Source organism: Rhinopithecus roxellana, chromosome 14 (assembly GCF_007565055.1).
Source record: "Rhinopithecus roxellana isolate Shanxi Qingling chromosome 14, ASM756505v1, whole genome shotgun sequence".
NCBI classification, from domain to species: Eukaryota; Metazoa; Chordata; class Mammalia; order Primates; family Cercopithecidae; genus Rhinopithecus; species Rhinopithecus roxellana.
Genome location: NC_044562.1, coordinates 62,419,273 through 62,438,939, shown reverse-complemented (window position 1 = coordinate 62,438,939; position 19,667 = coordinate 62,419,273). Strand labels below are relative to the sequence as shown.

At 46.5% G+C, this 19,667-nt stretch overlaps 1 protein-coding gene across 2 annotated transcripts in view; it reads right to left on the bottom strand.

Annotated features, from left to right (window-relative positions):
* Window positions 1–17,790, bottom strand: part of ASB18 (ankyrin repeat and SOCS box containing 18) — a 73,451-nt gene extending 55,661 nt beyond the window's left edge. For both annotated transcript variants that reach the window (XM_010364394.2, XM_030917013.1), the window contains exon 1: window positions 17,586–17,790. In XM_010364394.2, coding sequence (XP_010362696.1) covers window positions 17,586–17,790 — 205 coding nt within the window. The remainder of the gene's footprint in view (window positions 1–17,585) is intronic.
* Between the last annotated feature and the right edge of the window lie 1,877 nt (window positions 17,791–19,667).

Sequence of the window (19,667 nt, the reverse complement as noted above, 5' to 3'; positions counted from 1 at the left end):
ATCAGTAGCAAAAGCAGCATCAATGTCATCAATGGGAACAGCAGAGATTTTTTTTCAAAGAGCCCACTGTGTGCTTAGGAGTCTGCTGGTGCAGCGGAAAATGCATCAGTAAAGAAGAAATGGACCATATTTGTTAGGAACTTAGAGCCTTCATTGGAGGTCAAATGCGTTTGCATGCATAAAATGACCAACAGTAACACAGTGGAGACCACTTCGCTTCTCAAATGTCCACCAGAACAACATGATGGGCTTCGGTCTCATCTCCTTCCCCCTTCAGTTGTGTATTCCGTGGCTGCACTGTTCATTTCCCCACAATATGAAGGTCTGGGGGTCTTTCCTTTCTCTAAGCATAGCCATTTTGCCATTTTATTTTTTCTCAGACTGATTGTTCGTGATTAGATAAATTTCTGAAGGACTTACTCATGCACAGCTATAATCTGATCCAACTTGAACCTGTGTTTCACTTTAAACTAGCAAATTTTCTGATGCCTGATATAGCTTGTCATTGGTTATTTTTAAAAGGGCTGGGACACTGGAGGTAAGTCCAGGGATAAAAGCCATGCCACACTGCACCAGATGCTAAATTTAGCTTTCCAGTGTTATTTGTCAACAGCTCCCTAAATATCCAAGCTTGGTTTCAGTAGGTAAGGCATAGTAGTCAAGAAACAGACTTTTTTTTTTTTTTTTTTTTTGAGAGCTTTAAAAATAGCTCATGGTAGATAGCATTAGTTCATAAGTAGGACATGCAGATGACTTCATAAGCGTGGCAGAGAGCTGTCTTTTTTTTTTTTTTAAAGAACAATAATAGCCACATGTTGATGACTGCATTAAAACAAACCTGAAAACCAACCCATTCATTCATTCATTTTCATTCATTCATTCAGTAAGCATTTATGTAATCTTTTTTATGTTTTAGGGTGAGTCTTAAGGTTTGAGGGTTTGAAGGCAAAAAACCTAATAATACCCCTGCCTGCAAGGATCAAACAGGAGAAAGCAAGGAGCGGAGGACTCCAGCAGACAGAAGTTCTTTAGTTTTCTTTCCCAGCAGCTGAACGATGCCCTGTAGTGGCGTGAATAACACTGTTTTCTGACCCAGTGCTCTTGACTGTGCTCTTTGTTGCCTGCCGCCTTCACATTATCTATAGCTTGCTTGGGTCAGGTCATTTTAATCTCATTATTTTTTTGGTCCTCACCTTTCTCCGCTTAGTCAAAGCCAATACATAGCCTCAAGATACAACTCAGGTTTTATCTTCTTTGCCAACTTTAGCGCATATACAAATTCAACTTCTTTTTTTTTTTTTTTTTTTTTTTTTGACACGAAGTCTGGCTCTGTCACCCAGGCTGGAGTGCAGTGGCCGGATCTCAGCTCAGTGCAAGCTCCGCCTCCTGGGTTTACGCCATTCAACTGCCTCAGCCTCCCGAGTAGCTGGGACTACAGGCGCCCGCCACCTCGCCTGGCTAGTTTTTTGTATTTTTTAGTAGAGACGGGGTTTCACCGTGTTCGCCAGGGTGGTCTCGACCTCCTGACCTCGTGATCCGCCCGTCTCGGCCTCCCAAAGTGCTGGGATTACAGGCTTGAGCCACCGCGCCCGGCCTCAACTTCTTTCAAGAGTGAATTTGCGTATGAAGTTGCTGAACAATTGTCAAAGTCTTTGAGGAACTGTGCAATAAAACAAAAAAAGGACCAGAAGTCTAGAGGTTTCGTTTTCAAATGGAAAGAGACTTCGGATTCCTCAGACTGATGATCTTGACATTAGACCTGGGCAAAATCCCTACACGGATTATGAAAAGGATGGTCTGGGAGCATTTAGAAAATGGAGTGGAATCACCTGGAGCTCCGTGAGTCACTAGGAACACGTCGGGGTGGACTAGAATTTTCTTCTGTGACAGGGTTATCATAAATATGCGGAGGGGGTATAGGCATCAACCTGCAATGCCAGTTTCATGACAGCCTCTTGGAGGAGATGGAAGCAGTGTGAGTCTTTCTTTAGGAAACTCTGGCTAAATAATGCAAACTGCAGAAATAATGCACATGATGCCTTGACAGCAGCAGTTCAAACCTTGGCTGGAACAATGAATCACCTGGGGAACTTTAAAAAACACGATGCCTGGAGCCCACCTGGGAGTTTCGGGCATAATGGGCTGGAGGTGCAGCCTGGGCATCAGAACTGTTAAAAAGTCCCCGGTGGCTGGGCGTGGTGCCTCACGCCTGTAATCCCAGCACTTTGGGAGGCCGAGGCAAGTGGATCACCTGAGGTCAGGAGTTTGAGATCAGCCTGGCCAACACAGTGAAACCCTGTCTCTGCTAAAAATACAAAAATCGGCCAGGCAAGGTGGCATGTGCCTGTAGTCCCAGCTACTTGGGAGGCTGAGGCAGGAGAATCGCTTGAGCCTAGGAGGCAGAGGTTGTGGTGAGCTGAGATCATGCCACTACACTCCAGCCTGGGCAACAGAGCAAGACTCTGTCTCCAAAAAAAAAAAAGAGTCCCCAGGAACTTCTACTATGCAGCCAAGTTTGAGAACCATTGCTGTGAAAGGCAGCCGTGGAATCTGTGACCCTTTCAATGCAGTGTGGAGTGGCTTTTATCCCTGGACTTACCTCTATTCTGTGTGATACATATCGTGATTTGAATGCATATGTGGAAAGTTAGGGATCAGATGGCTGCCATGGAGCGTGACACAGCCAAGATTCCAAAAGGTCTCAACAGATCAGAGCAACAGGCTGATTCAATCAATGCCGCATTCAAACCCCAGGCCCGTAGGAATCTGTTGTCCTTGAGAATTGTGTGGCTGAAACAGCTACTCACTGCTATGGGTTCCCTGTTTGGGGCACTAGAAGTTTATTTCTCTTGTTTTCAGGTTCAGATGTTGTTGGTTGTTTTGATGCATTGATATTTATACCCAAATTTAGATGGCATAAATGCAGCAAATTATGTGAAAACATTCAAAGCACGTCTGTACAGTAAGAGTAACTCATGTCAGACAGATGACCATGTAAGTTCCCTTTCTCATTAGCACTCTTGGCTTTGTGGAACTGAGAGTCCCTCTGAGAACTCCTGAGAGCCCCTGTGCTTTGCTTCCTGGTGTTGTCCTTGACCTCTGTGTTTGCTTGCACTGTGTACCTTCCGCTCTCCTCCCACAATGGCGGCCACCATGGGCTTCTTTGATTTTTCTTGGTTGGTTGGTTTGTTTTCAAGCTAGCCCACTAAGAGCATCACTTAGTGTATCTGGCAATCACAGTGAGGATGTGAAGGGGTCCATCACAGTTTGCACAGCCTTATTCCACTTTTCACTTCCGTGTCTGTTTCCTTTCTCTCTGGCACAGCCATAGAAATCCTCCCCCTTTTTCTTCCGTGTCGTTCTGTGCATTGCCAGGGCCCGTGGGGTTTCAACGTCTACTCCAGGGTGCAGGTCAAGGAAATGCTTCTAGACAAATACAGTGCCCTTCTCGAAAGAGAGGGATTCTGATGAATGTAACTTTCTCCAAGGCAGTACCTTTAATATTTTTAGTTTTTCAAGTGGTATACTTAGTTGATGAGGAAGCTCATTTGTATGGGTGGACCGTGGCAGAATACTAAACAAATGTAATTGCTGTGGTCTTTTGTTGCAGACCATGAAGTGAATTTAGGAAAAGGAAGGCAAGAATCCAAGCAGGAGAGGAGGCCTGGCTTGTGTCTGGCTAACAGAGTGAATAGACGGAATTTCTCTAATATTTGCCAGGTAAGTCAACTGGATTTAAATATAATTTTGCAAAGAATATTTTGGAGGCTTAAATAGTAAGCATAATATTTCATCTGCAGGAGACACAAACACTAGTTCTTTATAACTGAGTCCTATAGTGTAGGTAGCTAATGAGAGGGAGTTTTTGCCTCTGGATCAAATGAGATGAAAAAGGTAAAATCCACCTTGAAATTATAATGGGTTATCCAAATGGTAGTGTTTGAATGGTGATTATTTTCACGTGACATTGGGATCTTTGCTTCCTGCCATTGAGTTGACTAGTGATTTTCTTTTCCCCAGAAGCCTCCAAGGATTAATCCAGCTGAGGCTAAACCTGGGGCTGGCGGGCTTTGTGGCAGGGTCACGCTCTTTCTGCATGGTCACAACTTTCCATACCTTCAAGCCAAGAGGTAGAGTTTTCGAGGCTGCAGGACACCCTGCCATTTTCTTCTGTTCTTGGGGAAGGGCAAATGTTCAGATTCTTTCCTAGGTCATTGGCAAATGTCTGGCTTCCTTCTGGAAATTTCCAAGTGGACAGACAGGGGCAGAAGGTCATTACCCTTGTGGACATTGTGAGATTCCGTGCACTCTTTCTTAAATATGCCAGTGCACCTTGTTGACCTGGTCAATTTCCTTCTCCCCTTTTTTACCTGAAGGGTTTCTGTAAATAGCCATGTACTAAGTCTGATTGGACTCTGGGTTAGTAACATTACTACAAACTGGTGCAGCAGCCCCAGGCCTTCCAGTGGGGTTACTTTCACACCCTTTTCTGGTCTTTATTCTTCCTGTTTTAATGTCTAAAGCCACCTTTCTTTCACCCCACTCCCTGCAGAATTAAAAAAAAAAATTAAAAATAAGAAGCCGGGCAGGTATATAAAGTTCTGCTTTTAAGAGTTCCAGGACACATCCATCCACCAGAGTTAGTCACACAGACATTAATATCAAAAATGTTAAAGTATCTCAACCTCCTCTCTGAATAACAATGTTAGCACAGCACACCTCATTTAACAAAACATTAAAACATTTTACTTCCTCAGATCAAGTACATCTATTAATAATGACTTAAATTGTCTGTGCTGATTTCACATTATTAAGAAATCTCATTTCCATCAAGTGGAGGAACACAATAAGGGAGGAAACCACCTCACTAACTTGTTTTCCCGTCACTGCTACCAAGCCCAGTGCAGATAATGCAGAACAACAGTCACTTCTCATTATTAACGTGATCTTACCCAAAGGTCAAGTGCCGCTTTCACTGGCAGCCAGGAGGGCTTTTTTGGAAGCTCAGAAACAAAGGTGCCCTTGAACGCCGTGGATCCGCTGTGGATGAGCGCAAAACGCAGCGGCCCAATCCTCAGCGTGCACAACCACAAGTAAATAGCCCTGGAAGGACATTTATAGACTCTGGGGACGTTGCTGGAAAGCGTATCATTGAAGCTCTCCCTGATAAAGGGGACGAAGTTTCTTTACAACTGGCGTGGGGATTTAATTACATGATAAAATTGCAGCTCCTGCCTCTCGAGACAAATTGCGTGTTCAGACTGATTGTTTTTTATGAATCTCACACAGAGAGCAAAATACTTCTCTCTTGAAGTTGGTTTGGTCTGAATGTTCTGCCCTGTGATCCTTTATATCCCTTCTAGAAACAAGAAGTTTACCTGTCCTGCCGTTGAGAAGGGTGGTCTGGGAGACAATTTGGTCGACACTGCATACAGCAAAGTGAGGCCAGTTTTGTCTGACGGAGTTAAATTCCAAAATTAGAACTTTAAACTTCCAAAAAAAATGATAAGAACTATAAGTGACGCTAAACCACAGGACCGCTAATCACGTTCAGTTTTACTAACTTAAAATGCAAGTTAAAAATGACAAGACATCTTTTTGCCTATTGTGAAAGATTTTTTAAAAGTCAAGGTTTTGAAGAGTTCAGTGACATTAATGCTCTCCCAGCTGGCAGGTGGGAGGGTACATTTCTGTTCAGTTTGGAAATGTTCTATACGGAGTTTACATGTACAGAGCATTTTTCAGGTACTAGAAGCTTACAGAAATAAGTAGTAGAAATCTAGCCAGGCGCGGTGGCTCAGCCTGTAATCCCAGCACTTCGGGAGGCTGAGGCAGGTGGAATAGTAGAAATCTAGCCAGGCGCGGCGGCGCACGCCTGTAATCCCAGCACGTTGGGAGGCTGAGGCAGGTGGATCACCTGAGGTCAGGAGTTCCAGACCAGGCTGACCAACATGGTAAACCCCTGTCTCTACTAAAAGTACAAAAATCAGTCGAGCATGGTGGTGGGCGCCTGGAGTCCCAGCTACTCAGGAAGCTGAGGCAGGAAAATTGCTTGAACCCGGGAGGCAGAGGCTGCAGTGAGCTGAGGTCGTGCCACTGCACTCCAGCCTTGGCAACAGAGCGAGACTCTGTCTCACACAAAAAAAGTAGAAATCCTTGCCTTTAAGGAGTGTTGAATTGAGTGGGAGGGCAGACGGCCACCATTAACTAACGGTGGAATCAGATCACTGCTCTATGGAGGTACAGGTATTAAGATGGGGATGCCGCAAATAAGGGATCAGAGTGATGGGCTAGGGAAAGGGCCAGCTTTCCCCTAATGTGGCAACTGAGCAAAGCGAGAGGGAGGTGTAGGACACGGAAGGTGCATTTCCTCCCCCGGATGTCTGTTTCCTCCTCCTGATCTATTGCTGTGGGGAGCTGTACCCTATGTTCCGGCCTGAGCAAGAGGCAGGTGTCACTAGCCACCATGCTATGGCGCTTGGGGACACAGGTGCAGTCAGGAAGGCAGCCAGCCCTTTGATGATGTGGAGGGGTCAGGCCGACGGGCACCTGAGCAGGAAATGAAGCCGCCACAGACAGCAGGCCTGTGATTCAGGACTGAGAGGAGAGGAGGGGCCTAGATCCTTTGGTGGACACAGAGATGAGCCGCCCAGGCCCCAGCTGTAGGGAGGACTTGTCACCCCAGCTGTTGGCTCCTCCACGGTTTGCCTCAGCTGCAGAGCTGCCTCACCCAGTAACACTCCCCGCAATGTGGCCAGATCCAGTGATGGAACCAGGTGCAGCTAGAGCTGTCCTGCCATTTTGGCCCCAAGCAGGGAAAACCGTGACGGGTCATCTCTGTTCCAGAGCTGCCCCTGGAGTCAGCCAAGGCATGGTTAGGTGGTGTCAAGGGTCCCCACTGCCCTTGCCAGCCTGGCTTTCTAGGTGTTAATCCTATGAAGTTTCCTGCGAAACAAGCTCTGATCAGCATCCAGCACTGACCCCTGAGCTCACGAGCCACTGGGAGGATGGTGCGTGTGTTGCTGGCACACAAGAGGACAGGAAGCAGCAGAGGAGGTGGCTGTGCAAAGGCCAGGAAGGGACTGGGGACTGAGGTGTTGTGGAGATGTGGCTTGGACCAGAGTTTCTTAAGCACCCGAGGTGAGGGAGCACGGATTTTCTTTTCTTTTCTGATTCTAATCTGTTGCAGTTTGATTCTTATTCAAGGGGCTCAGTCTTTATTTTTGTTTTTATTTTTTTAAGGACAGCATCTCACTCTCTTGCCTAGGCTAGAGTGCAGTGGTACAGTCATAGCTCACTGGAACCTGAACTCCTGGGCACAAGTGATCCTTCCACCTCAGTCTCCTGAGTAACTGGGACTATAGGCACTTGCCGGTTAATTTATTATTAATTTTTTTGTGTGTGTGTGGTGGGAGATGGGGTCTCACTATGTTGCCCAGGCTGGTCTCTAACTCCTGGCCTCAAGCGATCCTGCCCCCTCAGCCTCCCAAAGTGCTGGGATTACTGGCCTGAGCCACTTCACCTGGTCTGATTCTCTTTCAAAGTACAATGAAATTAGTTACTGGCAAAAATAAAACTGAAAAACAACAGGTAATTACAAGTCTGCAAATCAAACTCATAGATGTTACATTAATGTGTTAAATTGCTGTAAACATGTCTAAATACTTACTGTCAATTTCTATCAAACACTTCCCACAGTGACTCCTGCCTCCTCAGAGTAGCCCTGTGACTAATCAGCCTCTGGGTGGGTGCAGGGATGTGGGGAGAGAACAGCAGAGAAGTTGGGAGGAACGAACGGCAGGGCTGAGTTAGCTCAGAGTACATCTTTAGGCCTTTGGATGCCTGTTATAATATTTAAACTGTGTGCTGTTGGACAGGAGTCACTAAACTTTTTCCATAAAGTGCCAGACAGTAAATATTTTACATTTTGCAGGTCATATGGTCTCTGTGGCAACTGCCCAATTCTGCTACGCTCACATGAAAGCAGCCATAAAGAATATGTAAATGAAGGAGGTGGCTGAGTTCCAATAAAACTTTATTCATAAAAACAGGCAGCCAACCCACAGGCCAGCCTTTGCTGTAGGCAGTACAGAGCATGGCAGGTTTGTGGGAAGAAGAGTTACATGATGCATCTCCGTATATCGAACTGATTGCACCCTTCTCTCTGCACACGTTTCACCCCTTCACTCCCATGGAACCTGCTGTTTATTCTCAGAGTAAACCTGACTCAGCAACAGGAATTGAGCACCCAGCCATGCGAGCCCTACACAGCCGACCCCCTTCTGTCAACTCTGCCCTTCTTCTGGTTGGCTGAACTTCTTGGATCTATAAGCTTATGTTTTTTACCACTAAAATTGGGAAACGCTTGGCAGTTATTTCTTTAATCGTTTTTTCCATCCTGTTATTGCTCTTCTCTTCTCTTTCTTGGACTCCAGTTGTGTATGTTAAACCTTTTATCTTGTCCCACAGACCCTGTTCATTTAATTTCCCATCATTTTACTTTCTCTTCTTCAGATCAAATATTTTTCTATTGATGTTTTCAAATTTGCCGGCTCTGTCTTCTGTCCTCCTCCATCTGCTGTGAATCCCATTGTTGATGGGAACAAGACCAGCCCTAGCTTCAGGGGAAGTGGGTGATAGGGTTTGGATTTGTGTCCCCGCCCAGATCTCAGGCGAATTGTCATTCTCAATGCGGGAGGTGGGGCCTGGTCGGAGGTGATGGGATCATGGGGGCGGAGTTCTCAGGAATGGTTTAGTGCCGTTCCCTTGGTGCTGTTCTCAAGATAGTGAGTGAGTTCTTGTGAGATCTGCTTGTTTAAAAGTGTGTAGCACTCCCCACCCCGCTCTTTCTCCTGCTCCTGCTCCTGCCGTGTAAGCCGCCTGCTTCCCATTTGCCTTCCGCCATGATTGAAAGTTTCCTGAAGTCTCCCTAGAAGCCGAAGCCACTATGCTTCCCATACAGCCTGCAGAACCGTGAGCCAATTAAACCTCTGGTATTTCTTTTTTTTTCTTTGAGATGGAGTCTCATTCTGTCGCCCAGGCTGGCGTACAGTGGCACGATCTTGGCTCACTGCAACCTCCGCCTCCCAGGTTCAAGGGATTCTCCTGCCTCAGCCTCTTGAGTAGCTGAAATTATGGGCGCACACCACCACCTCTGGCTAATTTTTGTATTTTTTGTAGAAACAGGGTTTCACCATGTTGGCCAGGCTGGTCTTGAACTCCTGACCTCAGGTGATCCATCCACCTGGGTCTCTTAAAGGGCTGGGGATTAGAGGTGTGAGCCACTGCGCCTGGCCTGGTATTTCTTTATTGCAATGTGAGAATGGACTAACACAGTGGGGAGATGTATTTCTTTCTTCAGGTGGGCATGTTGCATGCCACAGGATTTTGCTGGTAAAGCAGAGGAGGAGGGTGGTTGTGAGGGGACAGCTGGCAGCTGGTGGCATCTCCTGGCACCTGTCCTTTCTCCTCTATCTTCTCTTTAACTAGGTAAAAGAGTCAGGTGTTTTCTTTACAAATTAAGATGACCTCATTCCTTTGCTGAATGGCTCCTCATGGCCTTTCCAAGTAAGGGTAAGCACCTGTGCCTAGAATTTGTGGCCTCAAACAATATCGTTCCAATCTCTTTGCCTGGGGCTTCCTCTCTTCTCTGACTTACACACCCAAGTCCCAGTTGGGTCCCACTTCCCTGTCCCAGGTGCCATGCCTTGGGGGGCACTACGTTTGCTGCTGGCCTCCCTTTATTTGTGCTTCCTTCCTTTGGGTCACAGTCTCCCAGGAACATGCTCCTCTTTCGAGGGTGGAGCCAGAGGATTTCTACTGTGTTCTCCCTGTGCTATTTGGCGCATTAATATTTATTTTTTATTTATTTTTAACTTCTATGTATTCATTTGTTTTTTGGAGACTGATTTTCACTGTTGCCAGGTTGGAGTGCAGTGGCACGATCCCGGTTCACTGCAGCACCTTCCAGCTTAAGTGATCCTCCTGCCTCAGTCCCCCAAGTAACTGGGACTATAGGTGTGTGCCTGGCTAATTGTTGTATTTTTTGTAGAGATAGGGTCTTGCCATGTTGCTCAGGCTGCTCTCAAACTCCCGGGCTCAAGAGATTTGCCCACCTCAGCCTCCCAAAGTGCTAGGGTTACAGGCATGAACCATCATGCCCAGCCCATAAATATTTATTAGGTACCTACTATGTGCAGGATGTGTCAAATAAGACAAACCTAGTCCCTGTCCAATCTCCAGGTGCAGAGGCTGGCATTAAAAGATAGTGGGGCATTGGATGCGAAGCTAGAATCAGGCTATAGAGAGCATGCCTGCCATTTCCAATTAGTTCCTTTGGAATGTTTATTTCTCAAGCCGAGCACTTGTGGCAGGAAACTGTCGTCATCTTGGAAAGGTGGAAAAGCCTCTTCGCTATTATTCTCATTTCTTTTTGTTCTTTCCAAACTCTCCAGTGTGCTTGGGAGTGATGCTAATAGATGTATGTCATCAGCATACATCATTTCTTTATTAGCCCGTTTCTCAATTTTGATTCTGAAAATATCCTGATTTAGTCTAATTGCAATTTCACTGTGTTCCACGGGCAGTGACGGTTCGTACTTGGGGGGAGCTGAGACGCGACCCTGTAGGATTTTTTTTCTTGCCCATGTGCCTTTGAAGCGGGACCATTAGCTCTAAGGCATGCATCTCATCTCATCACAGTGTGATTCAACCTGCTTCTGGGGAAAAAAAAAGAGCCTAGGGTGTGTGTCTCATAGAAAGCAAAGAAACATTTTAATTCTAGGTGGTGGGAGATATTTTTCTGTATCTAAAGAGAGGGCTGCTGCTGCAGCCATTTTATTCCTAAATAATTTAACTATATTCAAAGATAATCTGATGTTATTGTAGGAAAGTGTATTTCTAATAAATTCCACTTGATCTGGGTGAATCAATTCAGGCAGCGCATAATTGAGTCTGTTAGCAAGGACTTTAGCAAGAATTTTGCAATCAGCGTTAATTAAGAAGATGGAACAATAATTTGTGCATAATTCCGGATCTTTTCCTGGCTTGTGAAGTCAAAGTAATAAGAGCAATGCTCAGGCTGGTGGTGGGATAGTGTCATTAGGTGCTGATTTATAAGTACTTAGAAAGGTTTAATTTCATTTTGCTTCGAGCAGGGTCTCCCTGCCCCCACGCTCTCTGGTGGGATGAGCAGTCAAGACAGCAGAACGCTTCTCCTCCTGCCTGCCCTGCCGTGGGTGACCTCTCTGTTTTTATTCCCATTTCTGTTTTTATTCTCCAGCCTAGCACCCCACTCACTTGCCTGTGATTTTTTGGATTATTTTTGCTCAATGATTTGAAACCAGGGACTCCATCTACTGAGATTGTGTGTGTGTGTGCATGTGTGCATGACTGTGTGTGTGCATGTGTACATATGCATATATGTGCATCATGTCAGATTAAAAGGTTGTAGACAGCTTCACTGGGAAGTTTTTTCAGGGACCTTCCTGCAAAATGTCTCTGGGTGGGTAGGCAGCAAGAGTCCCTGACTACAAGTCAGGAAGCATACCTGCTCCCGCTCTGCTCCTAACTGGCTGTCGACTAGCAACACAGGTGAGCAGCAGTGTTCCCGTCTGTAGAACGTAGCTGTGGGATGAACTACAGGCGCCGTGGAGCACAGGAAAGGGCACTGGGTTTATATTGCCGACCTGTGGAACCCAAGGTGTGTCATGCAACTTCTCCAAGCCTCATTTTCCTCAGCCGGAGGAGTGGAAAGGTGAGAGCTCTTGGAGATGCTCTCACCTGTTCTCCAGGGAACAGCAGGTCCTTGACGCATTGCCGACTCCTCCTGCTTGGCCTCTGTGTAGGACCAGTTTCAGTTTGAACATGCCCTGATTTGGGGACTTATTCTTCCTAAGCCTTGAGCCAAGCTGCTGCTTCATCTGTGCATATGAGTTCGTAAACCAGCTTCCTATGCACCTTCCAGCTGGTATCTTCACTGCCTCTTGACCTGAACCTCAGCACTGGAGCCCTTCCTTCCAAGGCGGGGTGTGGCCCACACAAGCCCCTGTTAGAATCCACCACTCCTGGGAAGGCAGTGGGGGTCGGGAGGCTTTGTTCATCCCCTCCACAAACACAAGCCATTTGTCTTAGAACCTGAGTTAGTCCGATTGGTAAAGATGCTTAGAGATGATCCAGACCAATCCATTTTTGAAAATGAGGAAATTAAGGTTCAAAGAGGTGGTCTGACATGTTCAAGGTCACACAGGTCATGGGAAAGCTTAGGCAAGAACCTGGGTCCCCTTCCTCTCAGTCCCTTGTCCTTCCCATTACACCACGTCTTGGCACCATCATCAATGGGTACGCTCTTGTCATTGCGTTGGAAAATGATTCCTCCAAGGCGGGAGCTGTGCTCATTTAACTTAGAGTCAACCATTTGGTTTGTCCTGAGTGATGTTATTCTCCAGGCATAAGGAAGGATGTCTGACTTAAAGGAGCAGGGGATACGGCCCATGTGTCATGGTTCGCCCCACATCAAGCCTTAGATGAGAAGTCTAATTCTGCAGATGGACCCCATTTTCACACGTATGCACATGTCCGTGGTGTGTTTACCCTCACTCATTCCCCACCTATACATGCGGCTGGTGAGATCTCTTAATAAAAACTCAATTAGTATTTCTTTAACTTTCCTCTGGATGCTTAAATACCATTACCCCAAACACAACATAATGCCTCTATTTTTCTATTTCAATCAAGAATTCAAGTAGCATCTTGACTTGTATATAATATATCAGCAGCAAAATCATGGAATGCTGACATCCTTAATAATAGCAATTAGTAATCAGTTGTTTCTTAAGTCTTTTGATTACACTAGTTACCAAATTGTACAGTTGATGCATTTGGGGGCGAGATGGGTCTCACTGCCCCTCCCCCAGCCAGTACTTTCTCCCTCTCTGTGTTCTCTGCAGCTACTGAGCCAATTGGTATTGAAAAGAGGCAAGCACAAATAATGCAGTTATTACTAATATTAAACAATAGAGACTTGGCTTTAGCAGAAAGTAGAATTAAATATTTCTCTGCAGAAACACAAATCCCAATAGTGTCTGTGGAAATGCAGTCTGTGCCCACCCAGCTGAAGGTGAGCAAAGGAGCTTGGCTCCTCCATGCCAGTCACTGCACCCAGAGTCCGAGCTTTCTCTCAGGGCTAGAACTCCGTGCTAGGCTCTGGTTATAATCGAGTGTTAGGTGAGGTTCTTGCCCTGGAAGAGGTTGCATTTGGGTTTGAATTGTCCAGTCAGTATATAAAAACCAGCCTAGCAAGGCCATGCATTTCAGTAATGGATGGAGACTAAAGGCATTATGCTTTCATGGAGGGAGGATGCAAGATTCTGTCCCAGAGCTCAGGGATGGCCTTCCAATGGAGGTGACCTCCCCTGCTTGGGATCTGGAAGGATAAGATGGCAAAGGTGAGCAGAGGAGGTGCAGCCCTGGCTGGGAGGATCCTGTTGGGATGGGGAGGCTCACTGTAGGGAGCTGGGGGGCTTAGCCTCAGTGAGCCCAGCAGGATGTTGGGCATCCCAGGTCCATCCTTGCAGGAGAGCGTGTGTCTTCGCAAGGGCACAGGCCAGTCGCCTCTTTAAGAGAACTCGGATTGATGACCATTCTCCTACCTAATGCCTGCCTCAGGGTATGTTCTGGGCTTTGCCCCAATGTCTGCTAGGGCTAAAACTTTCAGTTCCTTTGACTTCTGCCTGCACCAAGGTGGGGGCACATGTTCACCTGAGGGACTTCTCCAGAAAAATTTCTTTCCACCATTGGATACCACTTTTTCTCTATGCTTTTTTTTTTTTTTTTTTTTTTTTGTGGTGATATTGACATGGATGCATCAAAATATATTGTTTCTTTCTGTTCTATTTGGTGGAAGTAATACGTTTACAGGCCAATGAGCATGGTGATTGTAGTGCAAGAGGCAACGTCCTCAAGTGATCATGTTAACATGCAGAAAGAATGGTTACTTTTCTTTTTCTTATTTTTTCATATTGTCATTTTTTGAACAAAACTCAGAGTTCTTCTGTTTACTGAGGTTGTCCTTGGGATAGAAACCTCTTCCCTCTTCTTTCCCCCAGGTACTTTTGCCAACATGAGCCTTGACCCTTGCCTTCTCCTGGCCCGGGTGGGCATCCCTAGCTCTGCCCCCTCTCTTGGCCCAGCCCCGTTTTCCTGTGTTATCATTCCTTCCTTTTCACATTCTTCCTCTCAGGGATTTAGATGCTTGACAGGGTCTATTCCCAAAAGTGCTGCATTTCAAGGTCATTGCGATGAGTTTTGACCACTGTTCAAAAATTGTAAATACCCTACATGTAGCTTACAATCCAAACAGCTCTTTCTCCCGTGAAGGATGATCCCCCCAAACTTTCCCTTGCCTTGAGAAAGAGAACATTTATTCCCACAGGAAAAAGGAGCCTATGCCAATTTTAGGCTGCGACAGTGAGTCTTTGCGATTATGGCTTCAGGGAAGCATGGAGAAGGAGGGAACCTAAACGATGATCCAAGCCAGCAGCAGCTCCCCAAGAGCCTCTGCAAATCACCAATTCTACGGGTTGTCAGCAGACATGAAAGTGAGGTTCTGGGGTGAGATGAGAAACCGCGCCAAATGCAATTGCAATCCTTAAGTCCCTTTGTGGTAAAACTCCTCCAAGTCTTTGATATGTCATCGTGACAATCTCTTGAGGGGAGGACCCAGCAGAAAGCAGTTCCCAAGCTCATCCCACCTTGGAGCTTTTCTCAGGAAGCTTGTGGGTCTCTATGTGAGAAGCAGTGATCTAATCTCGTACCCTCGTTAATAAGTGGAACTCCCAGCTAGATTCATCTTCTTCCTAGCCTTTCTCTGCCTCCTTCAAATCCTAGTTTCCCATGTTAGCCAGAGTGGCATACCCCAAATGAACGTCTGACTGTATTGCTCCCTGCACCCTCGTCCTGAAGTCCAGCCTGTTTTCTCTGTGATAAAGTCACTGATAAGGCGTGCCCTAGGATCACCTGTTTAATCATTTAGCATACCATCATCCTGAATTGAAGCAACCTGGAGAGACCCAAGCACTTTAAACATGTCATCAGTATCAAATTGTTCCTGCACTGCTGAATCATTAGGTAGGAAAAAGTACATGTGTATGTGTATCAGTCCGTTTTCATGCTGCTGATAAAGACATACCGGAGACTGGGTAATTTATAAAGACAGAGGTTTAACAGACTCGCAGTTCCACATGGCTGGAAAGGCCTCACAATCATGACGGAAGGCGAGGGAAGAACAAAGGCATGTTTTACGTGGTGGCAGGCAAGAGATAAGGAGAACTAAGCGAAAGGGGAAGCCCCTTATAAAACCTTCAGCTCTTGTGAGACTTATTCACTACCACAAGAATAGTATGGGGAAAACAGCCCCCATGATTCCATTATCTCCCACTGGGTCCCTCCCACAACATGTGGGAACTATAATCCAAGATGAGATTTGGGTGGGGACACAGCCAAACCATATCAGTATGTAATTTATAACTTAATGGATTCATTGTGGAAGGAATGTAACATTCTTATCATCATTTTCACAGTTTCAAGTGTTTGGTAAAATGAGACACACAGAAAAGATTTTGCAGGGCAATTAGTCATGTGAACAGAAAGGATATTTAGGTTCAAGATTCCCAATACACAAATCTTCAACCAACTGGGACAGGTTTATAAAGGAAGAGCTATTGAGAGGATGCTTGCTGCAGTCGGGATCTCAGCAGAAAGCAGATGGCATGAGCTCAGGGCATCCTGAAGGCAGGCAGGGTTACAGGAGCTACAGGAGACCACCTACAGGCGGCAGCAGCCACAGTGGGTGGCCATTCCTAACCCTGTACCTGATGGTGCAAGAGGGGCAGGAGCTGCTGGGAAGGAGCCGAGCCTTCCACAGAAGGAGGTGCTAAACCCAGCAGCGATCTGGCAAGGAGGGCCGGGGAAGCACTCGCCCTGCCCTCGCTTTCCCCCAGCTCCTTTCATTAGTGGCACCCAACAGGAGCCACAGGGCAAGTGGGACTGACGCAGTTTGCAGAGATCAGCCTCGGGGGCTGCTTGGGTACGGTGGGCCTTGAGGGCAAATGCAAGATGTACAGCTCAGCACTCCTGGTCCAATCACTGCTTGTGATGACAACCTTCCCTAACCACATCCCCCCAGGGCAATCATCTAGAGAGATGGAAGGTACCAAGTTTTGAATCATGGCTCCTGACCCCTGCCGGATATTAGGAAAACCAAGGTGAAGAAGAAGCAAGAGAAGGTTCCTTCCTAAAGCGGCTGGCTTACGTCCCCACTGCGAGGCAGCCCAGGAATTAGACCCAAACCAAGGGGGTGGGGCGGACCCCCTCGGAAGTTCCATTCTCAGACTTCAGCATCTCAGCACCCCGAAAGCTCCATTCCCTGGCAGCAACTCTCACACATGTCCCATCCGTGTTCCTCCTGCATGTTGCGTACATGTGTGTGCATGTGTGCACCTATGTTGGAAGGGAGAATGGGGGTGAAGAGGAGCCCTTAGCACCCCTTAGGGGCCAAGACTAACCTCGTCCCCTAATCTGACAAACTGGGAAACAGCACAATACAACTAAAAGTAAATCACAGGTCAGGAAAACACTTTGAGGAAGCACAACAAAGGGATGATTTCTATGCTACATAAAGAAGTCCTACAAAATGATAAAAATGATTCAAAGAGACGGAGCGTTCCTGCCCAAGACCCAAATAGACAAGTCTTGCACCTGATGAGGCCTACAAAGAAAAATCCTGTGGACAAGACTTCGTCCAGACCTGCAAAGAAAGGATGGGCGCAGGCAGTGAAGAATTACCAGTGTACGCTTATTAAATGGCAATTTAATACAAACATTCATTACCAGCGATGCTCCTTGGTGAGGCTGTGGCAAAACACATCACCTCACTGTCAGAGGGAATAGAAACCCTTGCGGAAAACAATTTGGAACCAATTTAGAAACAATACACTTTGAAAAAAAGTTATGTTCTTGTTCCAGTTATATGGCTCCTAGGAATTTATGGTAAGGATATAATCCCAAGTAAGAAAAAAGCCATATGAATCCTAATAAAGATGCTCATTACAGCATTATTTATAGAAGCCAAAAGGTAACCAAATATTATATTTTTGTAGGCATTTGGTTTAAGTATTTCAATAGGGGATTGAAATTAGGAAGACTAGCAACATGGAAGATACTTTAGATTTTTTAGATCTTGGGGAGCAGAACACACAATTATGTGTATGATATGGTTATCAGTGGGTGAAATTTACATATGCAAATGGACAAGCTTGGAAAACAATGGAGCCACAGAGCAGCCATTGTGGTGGATTATGGCACCAAGGGTTAGTTTTTTTGTGTTGTGTTGCACTTGTTGCTTATGTAGCACATGCATGTACACAGTCTATGCAGTACATGTGTATGCACGTATGTATGAGAGTCAGATATCCGAGTACATATCATTTGCTTTTTCCAAACATTTGCCCCTCTACCTCCAGGATCTGCCCACCCATCAGCGTAACTTAGTAATAAAGTCCCAGATGCAGCAGGCTCGTTCTGCTTACCTAGCAGCATGCCGGGAGGCAGCTGAGCCGAGGGGTCTTTCATCCAGTCGTCATTGGCCAGTTCTATCACGGCGTCCACGGGCGTGACTTCAGTGCAGATTAAATCCCTCACTCTCTCCTCATCTTTGGCATCCAGGGCAGACTTTAATCTCTTCACTAAATCTGAGTTGAGTGGGTAGTCGGGAAGGTAATCCGAGTTGGACATTGTTGTGTCGTTTGTGCAGTGACCAGCCCTTCTTTTCTTCCTCTAAAGTGACTCCAAAGTCAGCAGCTGTCCGCAAGAGTGGCGTGAGGGCTGCTATAAGTAGCAGCACCCTGGCTCCTCTTACAGTCCCTGGGGAGGGCCACCGGCCAGCAGGGAGGTGTGAAGTAATCTTTCCAGAGGCCTCAGCAAAGGATTATTCTAGAGGTGGGGGCAGTGGACATGTTTGTGAGTGGTGTAAGAAGGAGAGACAATATTTTCAAAGAGAGCTTTCATGGGTATTGTTGAATAATGTCTTCTTTTATCAAAAGTGAGGCTCTCTCCTGAAACTTTTTAAACCTCTTCCTGGCACTGGGCTTGGACCTCCGTTCTGCAGAAAGGAATATTTTCTAATATTCTACCCCTTGTGTTCCTTCACTTCCTCTAAAAGGAGCGTCTGGTCACCTGTAAATTGGACGTGCCTCCAACTGCATAGAATAGAATGGAATCTTTGGTTTCCAAATTCAGAGAAGGACTGGCTGATCTCAGGAAGACAAAAGCATCACAGAAGTGAGAGAAAAGTAACCTAAATATTACCTGCGACCTCCCCATGCCTCAAGGGTGGTAAACTTGGCTCAAAGCCTATAATTCCATGACTTGTGGGAGTGCAGAGTCCTCAGGTGGATTTCTGTGCACTCCTAGGGGCAGAGGTGGGGCTTTCTCTCCTTGACCTGTGTCTTCAGTGTGCTTGGGTCTCTGCATGACAACTTGTGCATAAGCACAGCTGTTCCTGCAGCTTCTCTGCTGACACCAAGTGTACTGTGGTCTCTGAGGGCCCAGTGAAGGCCATGGAGCTTACAGGGCCTCCTTCGCCTTGCCTTACCTCTTGCCACCTTTTCCGTTCCCCACTTTCTTCTCCCTTGTGCTTAATTTTATGTCTCAATTTGGCCAGGACCACAGTGCCCAGAGACTTGGCCCAACGCCAGTCTAGAAGTTTCTATGAAGGTGTTTTTGGGATCAGATTAGAATTTCTTGAACCGGCAGACTTGGAGTGAGGCCAATGGCCCTCCCTAATGTGGCGTGCGCCTCCATCAGTCAGCTGAAGGTCTGATTAGAACAAAAGACTGACCTTCCCTGAGCAAGAAGGAATTCTGGCGGCAGACAGCCTTTGGTCTCAGCCTCAGGTCTTCCCTGGGTCTCCAGCCTATCAGCCCACCCTGCTGATGATGGATTTATCAAGACTGCACAATAGTATGAGCCAATTCTTGAAGAGAAATTCTCTGTCTCTCCCTACATACTGTTGGTTCTGTTCCTCTGGAGAACACTGACTAATATACCCTCTTCCTCCTTTCAGCTCCTTTGTGTGATTTTCCAGCTTCTGTTCCATCTGCACTTGAGGTGCCAGGCACTGTAGTTACTGCCCAACATCCACTCTCCTTCCCCCTGCCCAACAAGGCCTGGCTTTCTTGGCGGGGCACTGTGCCCAGTCCCTGGGGATGCATCACGTTGATTTAGGTCAGTAGTGTCAGTCCCAGTCTCCTTTGCCTGCTACTCAATGTCCAGTCTCCCTTGCAACCCAATTCTGGCTGGCGGTAGCAGGCATGGGCTGCTGGGGTGAGTCTGGGAAGTTATCTGCTTTCCTGATCAAGAAGGACAGAAGTGGCTGGCATCTCTCTTTCCTGTTCTTGTTTCCTTGAACATGGACATGATATCTGGAGGTGCAGCAGCCACATCACAGCCAGGAAGCAACAGATATGAAATGAAGGATTATCACACAAAGGAGAGTGGGACGGAAAGTGGGGGAGAGACTGGGGATGACATTTCTGAACCCCTGCCCCAGCTCTGGAACCCCAGCCACCAGACCTCTTGTTTTTATGCCGTAAGCACTTTCTGTGTGTTTT